General features: G+C 41.5%; 1 protein-coding gene across 1 annotated transcript in view; it reads right to left on the bottom strand.

Annotated features, from left to right (window-relative positions):
- LOC104031769 (sucrase-isomaltase, intestinal) overlaps positions 1-25,067 on the bottom strand; it is a 29,787-nt gene extending 4,720 nt beyond the window's left edge. Inside the window, exons 1-13 of the mRNA XM_075727774.1 lie at positions 25,035-25,067; positions 23,736-23,849; positions 23,508-23,624; positions 23,342-23,426; positions 19,856-19,973; positions 16,414-16,582; positions 15,760-15,876; positions 12,861-13,009; positions 8,760-8,844; positions 6,022-6,078; positions 4,205-4,335; positions 3,298-3,386; positions 2,869-2,918 (exon numbers count right to left, since the gene is read on the bottom strand). Coding sequence (XP_075583889.1) covers positions 2,869-2,918; positions 3,298-3,386; positions 4,205-4,335; positions 6,022-6,078; positions 8,760-8,844; positions 12,861-13,009; positions 15,760-15,876; positions 16,414-16,582; positions 19,856-19,973; positions 23,342-23,426; positions 23,508-23,624; positions 23,736-23,849; positions 25,035-25,067 — 1,314 coding nt within the window. The remainder of the gene's footprint in view (positions 1-2,868; positions 2,919-3,297; positions 3,387-4,204; positions 4,336-6,021; positions 6,079-8,759; positions 8,845-12,860; positions 13,010-15,759; positions 15,877-16,413; positions 16,583-19,855; positions 19,974-23,341; positions 23,427-23,507; positions 23,625-23,735; positions 23,850-25,034) is intronic.
- Positions 25,068-25,329: the final 262 nt, after the last annotated feature.

The following is a 25,329-nucleotide window of genomic DNA, read 5'->3' as shown; positions in this document are numbered from 1 at the left end:
AGCAGAGTAATCTTCTTGTTTTTTTCTTATTGTCTTGCTCTGGTCCTATGAACTTCACCTTTTTTCCCCCCCCTGAAAATTGGACCAGTTTTAGGACGAATTTGTGCTCAGGCTATTCAGTTGACTAGTGGCTAGCGTATTCTTTCAGAAGCTCCCATTTCCTTGGGCAAGCCTTCCCGTCACCATCCCTTTAGTGTCTGGACTCACTTGGTATGGTCTGAGCACATCTGCCTTGTTTGCTGGGGATGGAGGCAGAGTTTATGGCTCTCCCTGCTCATCCCTGAAGTACAGCGGATTTTATACATCTGGTTCACGTATTTTTCCAGTCTGGCAGGCTTCATATATGAGGCACTGACTTGGGGCACTTACCCATTATGCATGTCGAAATGGAGGTGGCAAGTGAATTAAAATACTGACTGCAGTGAGACAGTACTGGAGAGCAGGCAGCTTGAAGCGTTCTCTGAGACTTAAGTGCCTGCACTAGTCTTGAATGCTTCTTTGTACTTCTGGGTTGATTAAATGAAAATATAAATGAGAGGGTCTGATCCTGTAGCTGTTACCTGCACAACACTCTTTGCTGGGTTCAGAGTAAATGCTATGATGTCAGACCTTATTAGTAAATCTCTTAGGGACCAAAACTTGTGTGTTCTCCTAAAACTAGGTGTGATGAAATTATTCGTCCACAATTTTTTAGGAATATAGAAATGTGCAACAAATACCAAGACTTTCATACATTTCTCATACCTCTACAATTTGCTATTTGAGATGGATTTTTTCCTTTATAAACACATAATAAAAAATCAACATTAGAGATTATTGGAATGCAGATAGGGACTTCAGTCATGGATTTACAGGCAGAAGTCAAATATAAGCAATGAGAAATGGAAGTGCCAGTGAATCAACAATCTAATTTGCACAGATCAGAATTTAATATGAAACTGGATATTGTTTTTCTGTAGCCTTCCTGCAATAAATTACTATACACAGACTACAGAAAGCTGAAGTGATTTTTCTTCCTTTTTGCCATTGAAATATCCTTTTTTTGAAGAAGAAGAAGAAAATTTTTTTCTTGGTAAATCAAGATGAAAATAAATTAAAAATTAAATTTAAAGTCTAGACATGTGGTATTAGTTCCAGGAAAATATCTCAGGAATATGCAAGACTACATCATAAAACCCATCCGTTTACTCTGGCTTGCTCTCACTCCTGGAAGACATACATTCTAAGAGCAATATCACAATAGGGGTTAACACAATTCTATTCTTTTGAATATCTTCTGTAGACTGCTTTGGGGCTTTTAGGAATACGTGGCATGAAAACCATGGCACAGTCTACATACAATATCCCATTTCTTACCAGATGCTGGAATTGTAGATAAAATATGATCTGTATAGATTGCTGAGGTAGGTTAAGTTTTTTTACAATAATTCCAACAACTTACTGTCATATACTTAATGAGCTTCTAGTAGATTTATTTTATCATATTTTTCTCAATTGAAGCCTAAACTGTTGGGTTTTTCTACTGAGCTTTCTCAGGACGTGTCTGCACAGAAGTGTGCACTGTGTGAAAGGCATTAGTGCATTGACCCTGGGCTAATCTATTTCTTTGCTGCATGGAGCATCTGAACAGCATGGTGGGTTGCTGGTAGTGTGCTGAATTGCTCCACGGGAGACCGACCATGGGAGCAATCTCCGTGCTGTCAGACAAGGAAACGCAAGCTAAAGAAGTGAGACTACGTAATTCTCTGGGCCATAAAATGCAAGCTTCAAGTGATCAAAGTTAAAAAGTTGCTGGGATATCCTGAAGAGAGGAACGTGGCCTTCTCCCACCCATCAGACTGAAAGTGTTCACAGGAGGAAGACAAGGAAAAAGTCCCTTGTCCCCAGAAGCAGTGACTCAGAAAAAAACCCCAAAAAATCTGAGCTGAAAAAGGCGATTTTCAGATTCACATCACAGCAGGGACATTAATGATGTGTCACTATGATACTCCATGAAGCAAACACAAAACTACAGCATCATAGAGTCATAGAATGGTTTGGGTTGGAAGGGATCTTAAAGATCACCTAGTTCCAACCTCCCCTGCCATGGGTACACCTTCCACTACACCAGGTTGCTCAACGACCCATCCAAGCTGGCCCTGAACACTTCCAAGGATGGGGCATCCACAACTTCTCTGGGCAGCCTGTTCCAGTGCCTCACCACCTTCATAGTGAAGAGTTTATTCCTTATATCTAATCTAAATCTACCGTCTTTCAGTTTAAAGCCATTACCCCTTGTCCTATCAGTACATGCCCTTGCAAAAAGTCCCTCTCCAGCTTTCTTGTGGGCTCCCTTCAGGTACTGGAAGGCTGCACTGAGGTCTCCCCACAGCCTTCTCTTCTCCAGGCTGAACAACCCCAACTCTCTCAGCCTTTCTTCATAGGAGAGGTGCCCCAGTCCTCTGATCATCTTTGTGGCCCTCCTCTGGACTCACTCCAACAGATCCATGTCCTTTTTATGTTGGGAGCCTCAGAGCTGGACGCAGTACTACAGGTGGGGTCTCACCAAAGCAGAGTAGATGGGGAGAATCACCTCCCTCAACCTGCTGGCCACACTTTTGATGCCTCCCAGGATATGGTTGGCTTTCTGGGCTGCAAGTGAACATTGCCAGGTCATGCTGAGCTTCTCATCAACCAAGACCCCCAAGTCACAGTTGGATTATTTTGTAGCTGTCTGTAAATGAAAGCATTAGGTAGCTTACCAGGTTTACAGGCTAAGCTATACGAAAAAATCTTTCCAGAGAAGAGTTAGACATCAGCACCTTACAATGGCTACACTAAAATACAGCTACCTGTATGTATGTAGGTACCTTGTATGTTGCTACTTACTTTGCTGTATGTATATTTAGCCAAGAAGTAGTTCTCCTTTTCAATAGTATCTGTCAAAACACAGAACAAGGAGGATTGGTATCAAAACAGGGAGTAAAATCCATATGCAGTTCACGTGAATTGTAGTGAGTGGCTAATGTCAGACTAAGATGATTTGTGAGTTATTTAATCTCTTCCGTTAGTCTTCCTAGGGTGGTCTCAGGGGACTGCGACATGAATGATTGTCCTCTCTAGTAGATCAGCTGTTCCCAGTGTCACACCTTTCTCATATCAAAATGCTGCACTCTGCTTTTCACCTCTGTAACACTCAACTTAGGGTCAGTTCTCCAGCTATTTCTAGCAGGAGTCAGTGCCATTGTACTGCTGAAAAGGCAGCCTGAGGAGAGCCCTGTATACAGACATTGCTTCAGAGCAGGGGACCAGGCTTACCGATTGAATCGCCATCATCCCAGAAGAGAGACCCAGAAGCTTCTCCTTGTTCATCCAGGGTGATAATGAGCCCAAATGGATTCAGACGGCTGTTGACAAACATGTTGAGAAGTGTCAGTACAAACCGGTGGGCACTGTCCCAAATTACTTAGCAGAAACTTCTGAGCACAATTAACTCCAATTTTAAGGTTACAAAAAAGGCCATAACAGAAGAATGACAACCATGCTCACCAAAACAGCTCCTGAAATGATGACGAAAGGTTAACCTTGCCTTGTCCCCCTGAAGTGTAAAATTCTGACTTCTTGAGTGCTCATGTGGACGTTTGCCATTCTTTAGTGGCCTTAATGTATGATAACTGGGCAGTCTGGGAGGCAACTGGTCACTAGTGCTACCTTACCATGGTTTGGCTTGGTTCCTGCACAGTGCTGTTCCCTTCCTTCATTACTCACATTAGCTTCTGAGCATGGTTCAGATGTGAGGCCAGTATATTACCCATTGGTGAGGGGAAATCATTTTCCTCAAAAGAGGTTTGAGCTTTTCCACCTTGCCCATGGCATTGGATACATACATCCAAGGAGAAGAGTTTTGCATTTTCCTCTTGCATATGTTTACTTTGAATGACTGGCAGCAGGTCAGCGTGGCAGTAAGAGGTGTAAAAGCTTTTCCGAGCATAACCACAGAGCCAGGAGTAGGTTTCAGCTGTGCAAACTATGACGTGGATCATCTCTGGGGTGACTTCTCCTAATGCAATGCAGTGAAGAGTGGGATACAAATACTGTGTTTATCGCCTGGGATGGCAGCTGGGAGCCGCAGATAGCCTCTCTTCTGCACTTTCTTTTGATTGCTTTTTTGGTTGCGTTTCCACCCACACTGTGGTTGTTTGGTGATGGACATAGGTGATGTTACCTCTTAGTAGTGGTTGTGGCTGGTTCCTGTTCTGGCAGGATGTAGCCTCCACGGATGAACAAAGGGATCTTGCTCAACGGGGCAGCCACAGTAGCATAGTTCTTGTTCCAGGTACTTGGCAGTTTATTACCCTACTGCAAAAATTAATGCAGTTAAAAAAACCTCAAATCCAGGCACTATACATTGTGACCATACACCACTGAAAAAGAGATCAAAGGGTACGTTTTCATCTCAATTACATCACTGAAAATGCAAGCAGAAAAGTGGATTTCAGGGGTATTATTCCAGCTCCTTTTTTTAACATGAAAGAGGATCTAGCCCCTGCAGTTATGCATATGCATGAGATAGAAGCATCATGAATGAAAGGCAGCAAATCGTCTTTAAAAATGGTATCATTATTCCATATGCTGTGAAAAAAACCCTCATCAAGACACTGAGCAAAAAGCAAAGGAAACTTTTGGTTCCTCTTTTTATGCATATGGAGCCTGTCACATTTCAGTTTAAGGTAAGTGATTCATAATCATTTGGGAATGTAAACTGTAGATTTTTCTTCTCTTTTAAGGACAAGTCTTCCCCTTTCAAAAAGTAATTACAGCACGCAATGAGTGAAAATCATATATGTGTAGACAACTAGCATGAGTTATCTGCGTTATTCCTTCCTGGTTTAATGCCTCAAAACCAGGTGTAGGCAAGGCTTACATACAGAGTAGGTAACAGGAAGGCTTTGCTCTTGCTCTCTGTAAATGGTAATTATAAGTTAGGGTAAGTACCCAACCTTGTTTGTGGATAAGCATCATGTGGATGGCAAGTACGTGCCAAGCGCTGGGAGCTGAGCTTTGCTAATGTCGGGGGCATGCCCCATAGGCAGGGCAGGGGACACCAGGGCTGCCGTCCTCGCACCCAGCCCAGCAAGGGGGGCTCAGAGGGAACCACAAGGAGAGCAGAACGAAATGCTTGACCTTCCAGCGCCACAGTCTTATGAAAAGAGAAAATGGAAAAGATTGGATGAACATCCACCTGAGGACACCAGCCAAATGCTGAAAATGACCACACTTTTTAAAAAATAAGTCTGAATTTCCTCTGAGAGTGCTCAGGGTAGTTAACAACAGCCTGATGCTGCTGGGCTCACATTTCCGAAAGCTCTTAGCATCAGCCTAACTACTCCTGCTGAAGCCAACACTGGTCTTATCCTGGAGATTGCAGCAGAGTGTAGTTAGGTTGAAACTGAGCACTTTTGGAAATGCAGTACAGGGGATGGTGTTCAAAAGGTCAAAACCTGTAGTCCCTGAAACTACAAGACGCTGGCATTTTCCACAGAGCAGATTGTTCTGCATCTCTTGGAAGCATCTTTCAGAGAGGAGCCTCACCCTGCTCTCTAAATATGCCTTCTGTCAAAAGAGATGCATGTGCAAAACTGCATGCACAAAATGGTTTGCAGCATGTTCTCAGGATCACGACTCAGGTTTCTGCCTCTGTTTCTATACAGGGAAGTGTTATCAGTACAAGAATTAAAATATGCAATAACGGAGGGAAAGAAAAAAATCTTGACAGTTTCATGAATTTCTAGACTGCTCTGGAAAATTTAGTTCTCTGTGTCTTAGAGCTTTACAAACCAAAAATAGAAAATAAAATGCTACTGAAAGCTGTGTAATTTACTCTCCCAGCTAGCTTGGTGTAGACTTTTTGTGCTCTAGCTTTCTTAAACACAGATGCTGAGGTAAAAGTACTGCTGAACATTGCTAAAAGTTATTTTGCTGGAATTGTATCATTTTAAATTATGTAAAAAATTTAAGAAACTGAATCGTAAAAATACGTACGGTATAGTAGTCAAACCATGGTGCTTCAGGGAAATATACATCCACAGATCTTGCTCCCTGTAATTGTTATAAAGTGATTAAAGTCTTCTTTCTTTTTGCATTTCTGATATTACATTAGCTTTATTATATTTGCGCAGGGAGAGATGTGTACTGAATATTCTAATAACATCAAATCTTGGATATTATGGCTGAGTTATTATCATAGCAGTGGACTAGTGCTGGCTAATCTATCATGTTAAACAGATGAGCCTATCCTATTTGGGGGGTTTTACTGCAGTTCTGCAGGCTGAGCCAATGTTATATGATTATTTTGATCTAGTACATTGCTTTATGTCTTGCAAATGTAACTGGCCTAGATGCACTCCTCTAACATCTGAGCAATCCCAGTGAGGTCTACAGCAGCCTTTGCAAGACAGGACTTCAGTTCTGATGACAGAGTTGGGGGACATCACTGCTCAGTGCCTCTTGCACCATTCCTGTTGCAGAAACAGGCAGCGAGTAAGGTCTGGCAAGGAAAGTACACAGATATTTGTCTTCTTGGCAACAATTTAAAGTTGCAGATAAGTAATAATAAATAATGTGCTGCTAATTGCACAATTACTGTACTTTGTTTTGCAGCATGCGTTGTATCATGTTGCTGCAGGGATGAAATCACGCTGAAGGCACTCTGAATTAATAACTCCGGGAAGAGTGGAATGAAAACACACTTCTTTTGTTGTTGCGAGTTGCTTATTCTCACAAACAGATTAATTTTGATTCTCAGCATAGATGTCTGCCCCTTTGCAGAGTTCTGGTTTACCCCCAAGGTTTGCCCCAGGGAGCAGGTGGAGAGTAAAAAGTAAAGGTGGAGGAGAAAAGTTAGGGCAAAGTTACCATTTGACATTTTAGGGATTTATATATATATATATATATATATATATATATATATATAACCAAACAAATAGAAGGAGTAAGAAATAAGTGATGTACTAAAGCATGCAAATGTCTCATTAAAATACAAGAATTGCTAAACTGGAAATTTCTCTTACCCTGCAGCCTGTCTTCCACAGTGGGTAGTGCTAGGTATTTCAGGCAAAGTGTCCTAGTTGCTACAGTAAGTAAGGTTGGGGTAGTTTGCTCTGTCTGTTTAGATATTACTAGGTGTTTAACAATTAAATGTTGGCTTAATCTATAAAATGCCTTGAAAACTTGAAGGAAAAACCCTATAAAGTCAAGATGCCCCTCTCACCATATTTTCTCTGCATTATTATGACAACCCTGGATATTTTGGTCTGCAGAGAAGTGTGCAACTGCCATCTGCATCGTGATGAGCCTTGCCTTCATGACTCCCTAAATAACAAGCCAGCGCATAAGGCAGTTCTCCATTTTAATTTTGATGGATGTCTCACTTGCTTACACCCTAGGACTCAAGGACCGAAGAGAAAGCTGTCCCTGACCTGTCTCTAGACAAGTGGGTGCCATGCTGCAGTTTGATGCGGTCACTGCTGGCCTGCAATGCCACGGTGAGGGGCTTACAGCTCTCCTCTGCCCCCTGCCCTGCTAGCTGGCACAAGCCCTGGCTGCCACCTCTCTCCCACTGCAAGACCCAGCAACGTGTTGCCTCCAAAGCTCTGCTTCCCCCATCAGGCCACAGGCACTTGGCCTTTCTTTTGTGCTGCAGTCCCCCAAAAATGTTAGGAATCCCTTATCTAGACCCCCTATCATTTTATATATCCTTATAATGTTCCCTTTCGTTCACTTCTTTGCAGGAAGCCACCCCTGGCTTGTCACCCTCTCTTCGTGGGAAGGTTTGTCTCATGTCTTTCATCATCCTGCTGGTCTGAGACCCTGTGAAATCTCCTTGTTAGTCATCAGCTATTAGAAACCTGGGGGAGTCTGAAGATGAAAGACTGACGAATGAAGTGCCTCGGTGGAGTCAGAAGGGTTTTAGATGCAGGAATAAGAATTTCCTTTTAAATTCACAGAGGCACAAGGGCTGGATAAAAAAAGGTGACTAACAGTGGCCTGATCATATGTTTGATCATCAGCAACATATAGAAAAAGTATCAGATATTCTGGCAGCATGCTGATTGCAAACAGCTCTAGGATACATCGCATGCAAATATTTAGCTCTGCTCAGAGATACCTTTCTGGTGCTGTCAGCAGTCAGTGGTGGGGCAAGGAGAGAAACCCACCCTTGCTCCAGCCGAGCGGTGAGAGCCCTGACCCCAGTGCCATGCCCAGCACAGCCATTTTAAAACCTGTCACATTAGCAGCTAACATTGTCATTACCATTTCTGTAATGACTGCGTTTGCCTGTGATGCTGGGAAACTCCTAGCACAGCCCTTGAGATGCTACAGTTCCAAAATGCTGTGGGTGAGTGGTAATATGGAAACCAGTTGGCTTTAATATCTGCGTGTTTCTTCCTAGCTCGACAATTACTGCTCTGTGTGCGTCCTTGGAGGGATCTGTCAGCACAATAAGAGGAGCACGTGAGGGGCAGCATCCAGCCTGTTTACATCCATTAGGTGCTTGGAATAGCAGGGAAATGCCATGCCCTCACTTTCATCCTCCCACTTCAAGCACTGGGCAGCTCTGTACTGTCTGTGCTGCTCAGAAATGCATTCTGCAAGCTTTGACAGTGGAGGGAAGAAATGGGTGAATACGAGCAAACATGCCCTGAATGTCATCCAGTGCCCTAAGCGCAGTTCATTTCTTTTATTCCAGTATGATGGCATTTTTTAATTACAGTACTTACCTCTTGAAGAACGGGAGCAATCATAAAAGCAGGTCCCCAAAGGAAGGCAGTGTCTATTCCATGAGTCTGCTGATCGGAGGTAAATCTAGTGTTGAAAGAGAGATGCACAATGTTAATCCACATTTTTCTAGAACTTGCAGAATATTTTGATATTACTCACTGTGACAAGAAATCTGCTTCCTCAAGACATCCTTCAGCACTGCCACATATTTTTCCTGGTTGAGGGAATGCCAAAAGCTAGACAGAGATTCAGAAATTACAGTAGTACCTACATACTGGAGCAGACCAGAACCCTCACAAAATGCTGGAGTTGATTTCTTTTCAGAATAGCAGTGGTGGGAAAACAAAACTTAATTTCTGTCCAGTGGGTTGAGACTTCATCAAGGGAGCCAAAGAGCAGGACAGGGGCCAGGACCAGGAGAGGGAACACAGAGGAATAATGCTGTGCTCTGGGATCTAAAGCATTTGTGAAAATCCTTGGATTTGGCTTCCCACACCTTTCACAGATTTACATTAGAAATCTTTTGCAGGACAAACAGAAAGCAACGTTCATACATATTGCACTTTTTAAGCTGCCTTTCCTGAATGGATGAAAACTTATGGAACTCAGTCCATTTTATTCAATGCATTAAAATTGTTTTAGATTCTGATCATGTCCTCCAGAGTGCTTACAGTCCCGTTCGCCTGGCATCATCTGCCAGCTTGGGAAGAGATCTTTAGTCCACCATGCATCAGCTAATGAAAATATTGAATAGCACCTGGCAAAGAGGAGAGATCCTCCCCATCTCAGAAACCTCCACTCATCTGGCATAAAATCCTTGAGAATTTAAATAAGTTTTCAATCATTTGTAAGCCTGTGTCTGAGGAATTTTGTAACGGATCCTTGTTCCCTAGTTAGCTTATAAGAATGTCACGTGGAGTGTGTCCCAAGCCCTCCTAAAATCAAGGTACCTTGTACCTCCGGTTTTCTCTTGCTCTTCTGCTCCCTTTCCCATCCAACAGCCCTGCTGCCTTGTCAAAGATGGCAACTGGGCTGGTTTACCATCATTCGCTTTTGACAAATTCACACTGGCTGTTGCATATTAATCTATTATTCTCTACGGATGTACAAATTATCTGTTCAAAAATTCCTTTACCATGTCTGTTTAACTGACTTGGCAGCTGCCCCTGTCTAAAGACAGGTTTCTGTTGTACGCTGGCTGGAGCAGAGTGGCTCGGTGTGGGTGTCCTGCCCTGCCTGCTCAGGGCATAGTCATACACCCAGGCCAGACTTACAGAAATTACCCCAAATGAGCAAAACCACCTTGGCAATAAAGAGACATCTATTTTTTGTTCAGATTTCTAAAATATTGCAAGTTTGGGGGAGTACATGGAACTCAGGAAAAAATGTTCTTGAAGGCATGCCTCAGGATCTGCCTGAAAGGAACCTCAATTTATTCAGTTTCCTTTTCGGTCAAAAACAGTAGCTCTTTTGGACACCTGAATCTTGTTCATTATTGCATTTTGACCTAATGCTTTCTAAATATTTTAAGTGGGGGGTGTTTTTTTATTAATTATCTTGTCTTAAAGTTTTTAAATAAAAAACGTTAGTTTTTCTTGTCTCAATAGCTTCTCTGTATTTTTAATTTTGCTGTAATAAAATTATAATACTGATTCAATATACTTTGTTGTGGGAGATTGCAGGAGAAAAAGCTGATCAAGAGATTATGACAAAAGAGAAGTCGATCTTATTTGCACACGGAAACAAGCATCTCGCCATCTAACTCAGCACTACTTTCTCTTGCAATTATAGCAACCACGAGCACAAATTCAACAAACAAATGAACTTCCCCATTTTGAAAACATAAGCCATTAAGCCATATCTGTGAGCTAGGAAAGGTGCTTAATTCCATCTACATGCTTCCTATGGTTAGATGCTGGCCTCTCTTCTGTCTTATTTTTCCCCCGCTTATCCATTAAGCAGAGCTTTTGCTTCCAGTAATGGATTACCACCTCCTGGTCTTTTTGGACAGCTGAGATACTGGCACCTCTGTTTCACTGAGTGAAAGCCTCAGAGGCACCTAAAATGCTTATAGGAGTGTACTGGTATGTTGTTCTTGTTTGTTATTTGAAATGAGCACCTAAATATTTGAAATGAAATGCAAAATCTGAAATGACCACATGAAATAGCTATTGCTTGGACACTCCCTGCCCAGGCAGAGTTGTTTTCACGGTGAGGCTTGTGAACTCATAACAGCTCCACCTGAAAAACTAGTGCAGGTTTTTTAGCTCTCCTTTGTATTTGTTGCAAGTAAGGGAAAGGTTTGATGTAAAATTCCATCATCCGTACATAAAAAATTCTGTTTCAGTTCCCTCTTTCTCTAAAACGCACTTGTCTCCTCCTGTTAGCATCTGGGTCACTTTCTCTACTTGAGCAGACTCACTAAACCAATGAATATTAATTAGAAATAGTAAGAAATACTCACTAAGTAACAGTAGTAACCAGAATTGACTAATAATAGTAAGGAATACTTTTAAGCCATTTTAGACTCTAGATATGGCAACATTAGCAAGTGATGTGCCCACTAGGATGGGACCTGTATGGTGAAACAGTTTGTGCTGATCTCCTGATGCCTCCACTCCCTACATGCATTTTAGAGGTTTTATTTCCTAATAATCCCAGTCTGGTCCCACTGACTAAACTCCCATCAATGGCTGGAGCGCACCTTTTGGCTCGGCTTTATCTGGCGGAAGCCTCTGCTGGTGCATCTGAGACTGCTCTACAATTCAAATCAAAGCAAATTTGGAAATTTGCTAATGTAGATGTGGCCCAAATAGAGTACAAGTGTGCTGAGAATGGTCAGAAAGGCAGCTTTAACATCACTAAAGTAATTCTTTAATACACTAAAGTGTTAGGAGAGAATAGCTAATATTAATGCCAAAATGAACTTGGTAATTTCCAATATTAACACAAATCTCATTAAGCAAAAATAGAGCTAAGAGAAATATTTGAAATAGCATATAGCCCTTTGTAAGACATGAGTACCTATAAAACTTCTCCTTCATGTAACACAGTTAAGTAAGTTAGCAGAGTAGGAAGGGGAAGGATACTGCTTTTAAAATTTTTCAGTTAGGTGTAACGCTGAGTCAGCAAAACAGGTTTTGTGCATATCCTTTCCGTGGTCTTTCGAATGGTCTGCACTTTAGTGTAATCTCAAATTAATTTGTAAAAAATGCCTTACCCTTTAACCAAAATGTTTTTAACCTAAAGGGAAAAAGAACATTAAACAGTCCAGGATGTAGCTTGCACCAATGAGACTAAATTGTGTCAGAGCCTCGGGCAGTAGCCTTTCATATGTATTATTTGCACTCCTTTTGCTCAAGTCTTTGCATAAAGCATTCTGAAGTAGAAAATTTACCAAGAGCGGGTAAAAAGCTAATTAAAAGATGCTGAGAGGGAAACTAAACCTCACTTTGATTCCTGCTTCTTCCAAACAGAAAAAATGAGTTGTTCCAAAAATCTGAGGTCAAATTTTCTGAGGGTTTTTTTCAGTCTGTGTTTATTAATCTTGGTTTTGCACCTGCTTCTACACTCAAACATCTCTATCTCTGTTTTCTGTGTACAATTTGTGGACACAGATGTAGGTTTCATACATAGCATGCAGATGCAAGTGCTAAATTGGAAAATGCAAATGCTGTGGATGATTGGAAAATGGAGACTTCTCTGTATGAGGGCTTCTTGGCATTCTGGACCAGAATACAGATTTCATAGATTTCATTCAAATACAGAAAATACAGGTATGCGGTTCCTATTTTTAAAATAAAAAAGAACTGCATATTTGCCTAAGACAAGAAATTTTGAGAATTCTCCTTACTTAGTTTTTTTTTTTTCCAATGGAAACAAATATAGGTTATATTTTAATGAAAATCCATTGCATATATTAAGAGCTATATTTGTGCATATAATTTGATTAGATTTCATTGTAAAACTGTTCTTTTTAAGACAAAGCATGCAGTAATATTACTGTGACTATTCTGAAACAGGTATCAACTAGTTTATAACTAGAAGCTCAGCTGCTTTTGGGAGTAAAATATGATAAAAAAGAGAGACTCCAAACTCACTCGTGCATCAGTGACCGCACCACCGTGTTTCCGTGAACATGAGACTCGAAGAACAAGGTGTATAAGTATGGCAGCAGTGAGTATCTGATCTGAAGCGTAGCACGAGATATCTTGGCAAACTCTTCTCCGAACACTGCTGGGTCTTGTTCCTGTTAAGGAAAAGCTTTGATTTGTACTGAGCATTATTATAACAAGGGACTGCAAATTCAACAGAGAACCTGCGTGCAACCTAAGGAGAGCTGTGGCTGACATAATGCTACAAAAGTGGATGTTTAAATAAGAAAAAGCACTGATATGCAAACTGGAAGATGTATTAAGAACAACATCCATTATCACCAAACTAATACTTGTATAAAATTTTTCAACTGGAAAAATTCCAGTGAGTTCAGAGAGATCGGGCCCCTCTGCGGTGTATGTGAGCCATCTGCAGCCGCCCCTAACCTCGTGATGGGAGAGGAGCTGGGCTTTTATGTGTGTGCTCAGGAACAGACACCCTGTCCCTAGAAATTGATTTATCCTGGAGATGCAAGCCCTCTGCGACAGAGAAAGTGAAACACAGGAAAAAGGGAGGACTGATAATCTGTAAAACAAAGGCAAAAGCATGATTATGTTGGCCAAGAACATAAAGGCAAATCTATTTAAAAGTAAGAGTAAGTTCTTGGCCCTGCTGAAGCCAACAGGAGTGACCAAAGTCACTGTGTGTGGTGGGGAAAACATTTCATCCATACAAAGAAACTTGATTTCTCCTCCTGTGCCCACCGTTTTAGGATGACCCAACCAAGGGGACACCCACGCATCAGCAGTGCCCCTTGCCGCCTCACTGCCCGCGATGCTTTCCTGGGAGAGAGGGCGTGCACACTGGGTCCCACCATCAAGAGGGCACGTTTAAGCAATCTGTCGACACTTGCTGGCTGCTTCTGATCTACTTCAAGGCAGCCTTGACTCTCCCCTGCGATGGGATGCGGAGCACGTGGCCCAGGGCAGTGCTGATACGGGAAAGAGTTACATCTCCTTTAATTCATCCTGTCTGACCTTCTCCAGCATTAAACTGAGCCAGCTAACGAGTCACACGGCTCCCTTCCTCCTTCACAAAATTTTCCCATAACACTCAGTTTTCTCATTAAAATTGAAGAATGTATGAATTCCAAGGATAACAAAACATAAAAGGAACAGAAGTAACAAAGCTTTTTATATTATCTAGCGCTTTTCAGACAAGAAAAGTATTAATTAAACCATTCGAAATCCCCTATGGATTAGGCAAAGTGGATATTTAAGATTTTATTTTAACACTAACTTAATATTAATGAAACTCAATATTTAAGTTAAATTTTTCCATTGTTATGTTTACATCAGAATTAGTCACTAATAATATTCCCTGCTGGCTCTGCACTCCAGAGCATCCATCTATTATTTCAAAAATTACACTATATTTTTACCAGTATTCTGACACTGTACAAATATTGCCTAAGTTCACAAAAAGAGAGTCAGACTTCTTAGGTGATGCTGAGTCACCCAAAATGCCTTGTTCATTTCTTTCAGTGAACTCCACGTTTTAAATGGATTTAAGTAATCCGATAAAACCAAATGCCTATTTTGTTACTTCTGTCATTCACTCAACACTGAGTTGTAGCTCCCGTCACATAAACACATTGCTCTTTGCCTGCTTATTAAATTGTGCATATGTGAATAATACCCACTCACCCAGATCTGACCCCGTTTGCATGCTCAAAGGGCCAAGAAAACATGCATAGATAAGGTGCCTCTAATTTCAGTGGAGAGGTAAATAGAAAATATTTATCAACAGCAGTAGCTAACACCTCACAGACATTTGTTCTGCTAGAGAGAAATATCTCAGCATATCTCAGGGATCTACAGGGTAATTGCTGACCCTCTTAATGACAGCACTATAGCTTATTATTGCTGCATTTGCCCAGTTGCTGAACGTCCAATATACTTTCATGCAGAGACAGAGGTCTTTCTGGGGGTGTAAACATTGCAACATTTTGATAATGCACCTTCAAAGAAAACTGAAGGTTAGCTAATAACCTGAGCTCCAGCATTGCACAGATCAGTTTACAGAAGAAAAAAAAAAAAAAAGACATTTATTGAACTAGCAGAACCGTTTCATCGTGGCTGCAGATAAACACAGTGTACTTACAAAGGCTGCAAGACCTTCAAACTGTTCATAGTTAGAAACAACCTGACACTTCTCCCTATCTCTGACAAGTCTTGAAAGGACTTTATGATAAGTTGAAGCCAGGGCATGGGCCTGGACTGAGACTGCACTTTTTCATCCTTCTCATGGGTTCATTGGCCTTTTTTAGTCTTTGTTGCTTCTTGGCTGATAATGCTGTCGCTATTGCTGGCCCTCCTTGGAGTTCTCACATGTTTGTCTGGAGTTTCTAACTGTGGCGCTTGTCTGAAACTTGCTTTTAAACTGCAAAGATGGTGTATGGTGCCTTCTCTCCCCTTCCCACAATACCTATTATAGTTACAGAAGTACTGAAACAAAAATTGAAGTAAACAAGGGAGTAGAAAGATGTGCTGACACTCGCTGGCTCTTAAATAAAACCTGGGCTTCAGTAGGTAGAAGATGGAGGGAATGAATCTTACCAACAGCATGGGAAGAAGATTTTCTATCATTCAAAGTACATGGTATACATTTTTGCATGGCTTTTGGATGCTACGTATTTTTCAGCATTTCTATGTCATCTTTACGTTGTGGATGGGAAAAATTTACACTTCATCATGTAATTCCTGCTCTCAGTGCAGCACTCCTTTTCACCTGCTGCTCCAGTTTACCTGACAATGGCAGGTTAATTTCTGAGAAAGTAATACAAATCATTGTTGTTGTTACTGTAACCAGAGACTACAGCTTTGTGTAACTTCATTTACTTACACTATTTCCCTCTGCATTGTGGTTTCTGGAAAATGGATAGAAAGAGCCAAGCTGCATCCAGCGCAAGCAGAGTTCATAGGTAGTGTTATAGTTAAACCCACAGATATCAGCACCGATCTAAAGAAAAAATAAAATCATTAAATAAGAGTTTGTGATTGTGACTGAGGCCCAAAAATTAGAAACTGCAGAAGTTTGTTATCAAAAAGAATTTTTGGAAAGAGATACCTATTTCTGATGACTTTATAAGAATGCTCCATAATGATAGGAATTTTTCTGGGACTGAGATTGTGCTGGCTCCTAGAGCATTAACATCACTGTGGAAGATCTGACCGTATTTCAGTAATTCTACAAATTCTGCAGCCCAGCTTGCAAAACCAGAAATACATGAAGGGACTTCAGTGATAGAATACATAATATAAAGGGATCAGTTTTGGATGGCATGCAGTGATTTAATCTGAATCAAGCAGTGCTATTTTTGTTTCTCTTCAGCCAGCCAAGATTGATGACATTTAGCTTTTTTTAATCTGCAGTTCCTTATGCTGTGAAGGCCGTTACTGCTGGCCGTCTCAAGCAGCTTATTTCAGAAAACATTTGAGTTAATGCAAAGTGATATTGTGTATGAGCCAGCAACTGCCTGAAGGACACCGGACTTACGTAGGGGATGCCAAAGAGGTTGAATTCCAGGATTCCAATGATAGAGTGGTGCATGTCCTTCCATCGAGAGAAGTTGTCACCCAGCCAGTGACCCCCATGCTTCCCACTGCCAACAAATGTAGACCGACTCAAGACAAACGCTCGCTTTCCGGTTGCTTGCTGGACAACACTGTGAAGAAGTGCAACAAGGTCATTAAAAATAAGGTCAACCTGAGCTTTCAGGCACAATTTTATCTGAAGGGGTGTTATTCGTGAAGCAATGATTATTATGGTCCTGAGTCACATGAAAATGTGGCTGCAAAACTGCAAATAATGGGAAGTCTTACTCAGTGGCCAAAACAAAAACCGAAAATCTACGTGATCCACAAACCAATTTGTTTCAGGTATTTTTAGCCTTCCCAAAAAAAAATAATTCACATTTAATTCATTTTCAAAAGTGTATCAAACTGAAAAATTGAAGCATAATTTCCTTTCTGCATTACTACATTTAATTTAGTGTCCTACAAGTTGCTAAAAAACAGTATAATTTTTTTTTTCAATATAGGATTTATTTAGAGATTTTTATTGGCAAATAAAGTTCTAATATCCTGGAATTAAAAGTAAAAAACCCAGAAAACATCAAAACAATATCTGAACATCTTAAAAAAAGAAACAATCAATATAGAAAGCAAAAATGTAATCATTCAAAATGTCACCCCATCCTTGTGGTATTTCCTCTGGTTTCCTGCCATTGTTTGATATATGAGGTTTCATTACAGAATTAGTGGTGTAATGAATTTTTCCTTGCCTCTTGAAAATAAATTTGCTGCATCACCAGAAAATCAAGGAAGTGAAAAATGCCTTATTAACAAATCTGTTACAAAATTCCTCAACATAGGATAATCTCTGTACATAATTATATATTGCAATATTATATATTGCAGGAACTCAGATTCAACTCTGCTTTAATACGATTTGGGCAACACAACTTAGATTCTCTGGGAAATCCTAGCATGAAATATTAATCATGTTGTTCACCATCCACCTCCATCTCCCTTTCCTTAATGAGATTTGATCAAGAGCTCTCTCATCCGTATTCATAATGGCCAATATTTGGTATTGGTTCTGTAATGGCACAGAGCCTTTAAAATGCTTCAACATTTGTTTCTGAAGCAAAAAACCCAACAGCTTTCATGCAAGCCTAAACATATTAACCTTATGGGCCATATGCAGCAAGAGGTGCAATTCTTGAACCATGCAGGACCTGCTGGTTCTGGGTTGTAGGTGCACTGCTCAGCCCAATAACTGCACAAGACTCCATGTGCTTTGTATAAATGGCTTTTTGGAGCCATTTCATGGATGTCCTGAGTGTGAGTCCTTTCCTCTGGCTGTGCAGCACAAGGCTTTGGCTCCATTTGCAAATGCAGGTGTTAATGAGGGCAACATCGGATCAACTCAACTATGACCCAGAGCTGCAGAAACAATTTGCAACAAGTAATTCATTGAATCAATTTCAGTCTATTGTGACCCATTGCCAAACAGGTCCTAATGTCGTCAAATGTATTTGTTGATTGAAATTATTTACAGAATATCATGTGCAAATAACTCTTGGCATTAAGCTATGCACAAGCTGATTGCTGCTAGCTCATGTATCCAAATTCAAGCCGTTTGATATTGGGTCAGATGACACATTTCCTATTCTCTGGCTGCATTAGAATAATTCTTAGAATTGTTTTTTATATGATTATGAACTTGTCATTCGTTTTCAGCCAATATCCTGCAACTGATGCTGGTTTGCTAAATATTCCTGTCAGTAATTTAATTTAGTATATTGTTTGTGAAGAGCGAATGCAGAAAGGGTATACAACCAGCCTTGAAACGAAATGTGTTTGAGAAACCCGAATGAATATGTATGAAAAATTCATCACCAAAGTTTCCCGGTTTTGCAGTGAATCCGGCCTCTGTTTATGCTTTTGGTGGTGTTCTCCAGCCTTGAAGGACTTTCTACATTTGGCTGAGCAAAATATGTGTTTCTTTTGGAAGGAGCCCTGGGAGCAAGCACTGCAGGAATGGGGAAGGTTCACAGCCTTGGGGGAGGCTGCAAGGAGCCGTGCAGCAGTAACCATCCCAACGGTGTTGGTCCGGGTTAGCGCGGCCGGCACAGTGTGCACGCTGAAGGGGCTGGGGCAGATGTGCCGGCACATGGAGCTTTTCCTGCTAAATTCACAGGGTTTGTCTCAGGCAATTGGCTTTGCTGGCACAGAGCCTGAATAAAACTAAAAAAAAAACCGCTCCAGAAGACAGGCAAATCCACAGTCTATTCAAACAGTGCTACCAAGACAGTGCATGGTTATGTGGACCCCAGTGTGCAGAGGACCAGTCCCCATGGAGAGAACAGTGATGGGAGGATTTTTGCTGAGATTGGGGCATAGGGGCACAAAAACCACGCCAAGTCCCATGTGTCCTAGCTGGGCTGCATGGCCAGCGAGGTCCAGGGTTTGAGAGTTTTCTGCTCCTTCTCTCAAAAGCTGGACTGCTCTTCAGCCAGACCCACAAGAGCTGGCAAACTGCTTCTGGCATTTACCCAGTGCTTCCCTTCCCCCAGGCTTGGCATATAAAATGCAAGTGCATCAGCACCGTAAGTAGGCTCACTTAGCCATGTCCTCTGGATGCTATCACAATACAGCTGCTGAAAATGAGTGCTAAATACCAAAATAAGCTAGCACAAAGACCCCTGCTTTGGCACTTACATTGCGGTATTAAACTTATTCGTGTCTTAGCTCAATCACTGCTGGAAAAGGCATGATTTGCCCATTTGATTTAATCCAACAGCTTGCTTTCCACGGTCACTCCAGCTTCACAGCAACAGTCTGCCTGTGTAAGCTAGTTTTGAGTGCTTCCCAGCTGCAAAATGAGTTTTACAGTAGCTGATAGCAACTGTGCTGCAATGCAGCTCTGCCCTCCTGGACCTACTGAGCCCCAAGCCAAAATGCAAAACGCTGCCTGTCAGGAACCAGAGGCAGCTCCAGAAGCAGCTGGGGGAGCTGCACAGTTCAGATCCTTCACTAGCAGTGACAGAAACTCCTCTGCTTGGGCCACGGTAATGAAGGGATGGAAAAATTCCCCTGACACCACACAAAGCTGCTTCTGCAGCAGCTGCACCTGAGCAGCTCTAATGGAGGATAAGAACATCTTGCTCTAGCTATACAAAAGCAGCAGCTGAAGAGTCAGGCGCTACAAGTAGATCCTGATTTTAGCTAAAAAGAAGTAAAATTGGAAAAGATTCTGTTTCTTCTTCCAAGATTCTCTTCTCCTGAAACTTCTTATGAAATGACAAACAGTAAAATGAAGCATGGGGCTGTTTCTTGTTAGATAGTCTTACAGATTTCCCAGGTAACATCAGCGGATTTTAAAATGTATTTCAATGACCTGAAATCTGCTTAGAAATACTTAGAAAACTTACTGGAAAGTTGGTGCTGTCTGTGACCAGCCGAAGAGAGAGTGTGTGTTATAATGCTCTCCAAGGTAAGTCTTGGAGTCGGGACACAACGTCTTTTGCGCCAGGGAACGATCAGAAATGCCTGAGAATGATACAAAACGCTGTAAAATTACATACCTCACAATTCAAATCTCTTCATATTTCTACTCATTTGGGGGTGAAAACATCAAAGGATTTGGGAAGAGGAAAAGCTGAAGAAGTGCTGGACCTGCAGTGATTAGAAGTTAGCATGTAGCCTTGAATACCTGCTTGCAAACAGGCACGTGTCCTCAGGAGGGTGAGAGGACTGAGTAAACACTGATAATTAATTTCAAGTTTTCTGTCTGATAATTCAAAACATCTGTACAGACATCATGTCTTCAGTAATTGCCAGAAAGAAAATTTCTGCATTGCTGAATTAAGAATACAGCTACATATTCTTTTACATAGTGACAAATTGGACTTAAGAACAAAAATGTTGCAAGAAAAAACAACAAACCCAGAAATTCAGATGCCCAGGGAACTTGTATGGTTATGTGAAATCAAGACACCTTGGTTTGCGTATCACTCAGCTGCAGACGTAGGTAGGCAACACGATTCTGCCCTAGCATAGCAAAATTCACACCTAAGCTCAACTTTGGCCCCTCTCTTCCCCTGAGGCATCTAGGACTACAAGACAGCAGGACTAATGGCACGGCCCCAACAGCACTGTGCATGACGAGTGGGGAGCGTCGGAGGTGTGCAGGGGAGGAAAAAGCATGAGGTGCAGCAGTCCACAGGGTGTCATCTGCTGTGGCCCGATACGCTGCACAGAGGAGAGCAAGGACAGATTATAATGGGTATATTCACGTGCAGATGGATTACCCAGTAACTCTTTCTATCAGCAGGTCACAGGCAGTGGAGGCAGTGGTAGCTTTTTGCCTTCAGTAATAGTCAGGGATAGCCCTGACGTCGCTGGCACAGCACCGCTTTAGCTGAGCTAAGGGGAAGCAATATGAGGCACAAACTGGCTGCACAGATGCTGCCTGGTCTTTGATCCCATATTAAGGAGATGCTGGAACAGCCCATTTGGTGTGGAAAATGTGATTCTCATCGTCTGCAGGTAACCTCCATGAAAATGCCATGGGAAGTTCAGCAGGAATTGGGCAGGTCAGATGTTTGGTTTATACAATGTATTTATTTTTAGAGATGGAATTGAAAATGTTACAAAATCCTCTCAAAAAGAGAAAGAAGGTAGATTCTCAAATATTCTTATGCCTGCTGAATTAGGTGCACACACTATTGTCAATATTTCTCTGTGAGCAAGCAATCTCACTGCCTAATCACAATTTACTGTATGTTTGCAGTTCATTACGACAAAGTGCATTTCTCTGTACCTGAAACCCCATTAGCCTCTCTGCTCTGCTGTGCCACAACAGCTGGAATCCTTGTGTTTGGATCTTCAGACACAAAGACTGCAGTGTGGCTGATCTGCATCAGAAATAATTTAATTTATAGGCAATTGCCAAGTAACTTTGACTGATATGGCTTTGAAGAAGACACCTTAGGTTCTGGAGAAAGCCACACTTAATGTCCCAGTGGCACTTAATTATTAGCCCCAGAAAATTAAGGTGGGTTACGAAAGAAAATACTGCCACATGAGTCATATTTTCATGCTTCATTCTTATTCTGAGTATTTTGTATTCTGCCTCAGTAATACTGATTATTTTACAATTGCATATTAATCTTCAGTATAAAATGTTTTATAGAAAATTGATTTGAAGGACATCTGTTCTTAGAAGTTCAAACCACGGTTATGTGTAATCGTGGTTATAATTTAGATAAGGAGGCTGAAGGCTATATTCAAAAAGCCTGAGGCACTGATACTCGGACTTGCACAGATTTAGTCACCTAAGACAACAGTGAGCCCCCCAAACCCTGCCAGCCCCAGGAAGGTCTTAATGTCTTGTTAGACTAAGCACCTTAGGTCCCACCTCACGCCTACACCAGTCAAGGGCTTGGACAGCCAAGGGCATGGACAGTGTTGGCATAAAGTAGAATAAAAAAGAAAGCCCTTAAACACTGGTTGAAAACAGATCTCCTACACCTTGGGAAAAAATGCCTTAGGCTCCTGTCTGCAGAAGGCAGACCAACACTGTGAGTTGCAAGTAGAAGTAGGTGCATATGTGCATGAGAAGGAGCAAGTCAGAGAGAGAAACTGGGCTCAAAACACATCCGCCTTCAGCATCTCTCGTTGCCCTTACATGTCATGTAGATATCTAGGTCTCTAAGTCTCACTCCCCTATAACGGCTCAGGCTTCAACGCTAGTTGTTGCAAAGCTCAGTTTGATGGCTCAAAAGCCTCTTTATGGGTCCATCCCTCAGTCCTTTATTTGTGAGGGTAAAGAGAGCTCTGCTGTTTTCACCATCTTCCCCAAAGCCTCACACCTTTTTTTTGCAGCTCTGAATGCTGACAAAAATGGAGGTAACTTAAGGCAAAGGTGGAAATGTCTCATCAGCTCCTGGGCTTTGGTCAATGACAAGACGCACAGGGCCAGTACACAACAGTTACAATCAGTGGTTTCCCCAGAAAGAGAGCAAACACCAAAATCATAATGAAAAGCTCTGCTTCTGGTTTCAATAATTTACAATCTTTTAATAACATTTTGTCATGCTTTTGTTATGTTTGTGTTCCTCTTGTATTCAGAGTGAAAAGAAATGAGATTTAATAAATACAATGAAGAATTCACATGACAGTACAACAGCCTGAAGGGAAAAAGGGGACATTTCCAATATTTCACCGTCAATAACTCATTCATGTATCAACTTCCTACTGCATGTTAGGACTGCTTGGGCAGCCAGGCATTCCTGGGGAAATGTTGGCTGGATTAATTGCCAGGACCACTGGTACTAATTGTAAGTACTCATAGCTTCCTGGGGAAGAATGAGCATGTCATCAGCTCGGCTACTGGAAGAGGTGTTCCCATTCCTATCAGTCTCCCATAGGCTCAGGCATTTTTAAACTTATTTTTATCCCATTTCTAGTAAGGCAATGGAATTTTATTTCCTAAGAGAAAGAAAAGATATTGAATTAAGGCATCAGGGAGATGCCATCTTCCTTGTCATGGTTTGTCAAAAAGGCAGAGACTGCCCATCCCTGGAACTAGCAGTGGTGATGGTATGGCAGAAGGGTTACTCCTTCCATAAATCTGTAGCTGAGTTACAGTATATAGGTATCTTGCCCTTTCTCTGATGCAGACCACTTGCTCAGAGAATGGCAGGGAAGGCTATTTTTCTAGTGCGGTGACAAGGCAGCCCCAGTGACAGGGGAAAGTGGGTTATGTTTGATACTCCACCAAAGCTGAGCCAATAGGGTCTTGAGCTGAATGCACAGAACAGGCAGGGAAAGATGGAAAATGAGAGGATGGAATTTTTTTCTAAGAAATAGCCTATCCAGGATGAAAATAAAATTGTCAAGAAAACTTTACTTACTAGGAATGTAAGGAGGGTCATTGATATCATTAACAGCACATCCAGGATACTGGCCTCTTAAGAAATTGGATGGTTCATTCATATCCTTTAATAAAGAGAGTAAGACATGTCAAAAGCCTCATTTTCTTTTTTTGAAAGAAGGGAGGGAAAATATAATGAGACATACAATCCAGATGCCATCGTAGTCAAGGACTTCCTTGAACTCCAGACACATCTGGGTCCACCACTCGACTGTCCTGGGGTTGGTGTAGTCAGGGAACACCGAGTCTCCGGGAGGCCAGGCCTAGAGTTCACAGGTATAATGCCTGGTTATCTCCTCATTTCTGTTACACAGCTACTTTATCACTTTGAAGCAACACTAGACCAAATGCACGAGAGGATGTAATAAACCAACCTTTCCAACAGCAGGAGTTACGCCATCGGAGTTGTTCACCCAGACTCCCATTTCCTCTCCAAGATCATAAGGCCTGTAAGTGCCCGGTTCTTCGTCCTTAGTTATGAAAGGGTCCTGAAAACAGTGATTACACTTCCATTATCAAAATCCCAAAGGTAACAATTACTTTTCTGTTTGTATATTTTAGAAGAATTTGGATTATGTTCTTAATGCAGATTGCAATATTATTGGAAGAAAACAGCATTAAAATTTAATAAGAGTTGAGCGCACATAATAATTTAGGAAAAGTCATTAAAGATATGTCATGAGTATTTCTTGTATAAGGCAAAAGTGATGTGAAATTATTAAATACCCTTATGTTTACTTTTTATGAGACATGCTATGTTCAAATTATTTTAGAGAGGCACTAGATTTTACTTTCCACCCTGCCAAGGTCTCTGCTTGGCAGAGCGGGGTGCCATGATGGGCATTCCCACACTTGGACACCTCTGGGTTTCCTCCAAGGCAATCCTCATTCCAGCTGCCTCAGCATCAGCATCTTGATACTGGAATAACTAAAACTTCTCAAGGGGCTTGAAGTTGGGACACATCCAACCTCAAAAGGACCTCATTAGTCCTCCCTTCAGATCCAATGTCAGGCAAGGGTGTTTTATGCCACTCTGGTGCAGAGTAACCCAACTCATGCCTGCGTGTGGGACCATACATCTCTGTTCTCCCCAGGCATGAAGACCACAGCATTTTACATCCCATACCTCATCCTTGCTGCCCCTTTCACTGCTTGGGGTGGTCACCACCTCCCATTTCTGCCAGTGGCATTGACACCACCCACTTCTCTGCCTCAGAATGTCCATCAGTAGCCACCAAGCTCATCAAAAGGGAGCCTCATCTGCTCCTGGGAGGATGGTGGCCCACCATGCCAGGAAGTAATAAAGTTAGGAATACTTTGAATGCCAGTGAATGAAGAGATACTTTTCAACTCTGCTCAGCAGTCAACTGGAACTAAAAGGAGATAAGTACGCTTTGCAATATGTCCCTAATTGGGAGCAGCTATCTGCTTTGTGTTATTTAGAACAGAGGAACGTTGCAGCCATTTTAGAAGAGGATTCTTTATTTTTCTCTTAGAAAATGTTATTCCCTCAGGTCCTGCTTAAAGCAAAACTGTTCAGTTATGAAACACAATGGAGAAAAACACCACTGAAACAATTCTTCCATTCACTTATAGCTTGTGCAATAATTTGTGAACTTAAATTACAGTGTGATAGAAGTCTAACTAATGAACTTCTTAAGAACAAAAAATACCTGATCCCAAATGGTAAATTTCTTTAAAGACATGTTCTAAAGCTCATTTTAATACCTAAATTAATTGCCTGATTTACTTGTAAGCCCTCTGATAACTATAGCCCTGGTGAGGAAAGTATATTCTTCCATGCCTCCAAACCAGAAGCCCCTGCTAAATCCCTATCTTAAGTGCAAAATTCTGTTCAACTTTAACTACCTAGCTCCAGTGTCACCTCCATAAAGAGTATAAGTGTCCATTACATTTTTAACTTGTTTAATAGTTCAGCTTTGGAAAAGAGAAAACTGTCTATCTGCA

The sequence above is a fragment of the Pelecanus crispus genome, chromosome 1, assembly GCF_030463565.1.
Source record: "Pelecanus crispus isolate bPelCri1 chromosome 1, bPelCri1.pri, whole genome shotgun sequence".
Classification (NCBI taxonomy): Eukaryota; Metazoa; Chordata; class Aves; order Pelecaniformes; family Pelecanidae; genus Pelecanus; species Pelecanus crispus.
The sequence above is the reverse complement of the archived record's forward strand: the minus strand, read 5'-3'. Positions and strand labels throughout refer to the sequence as shown.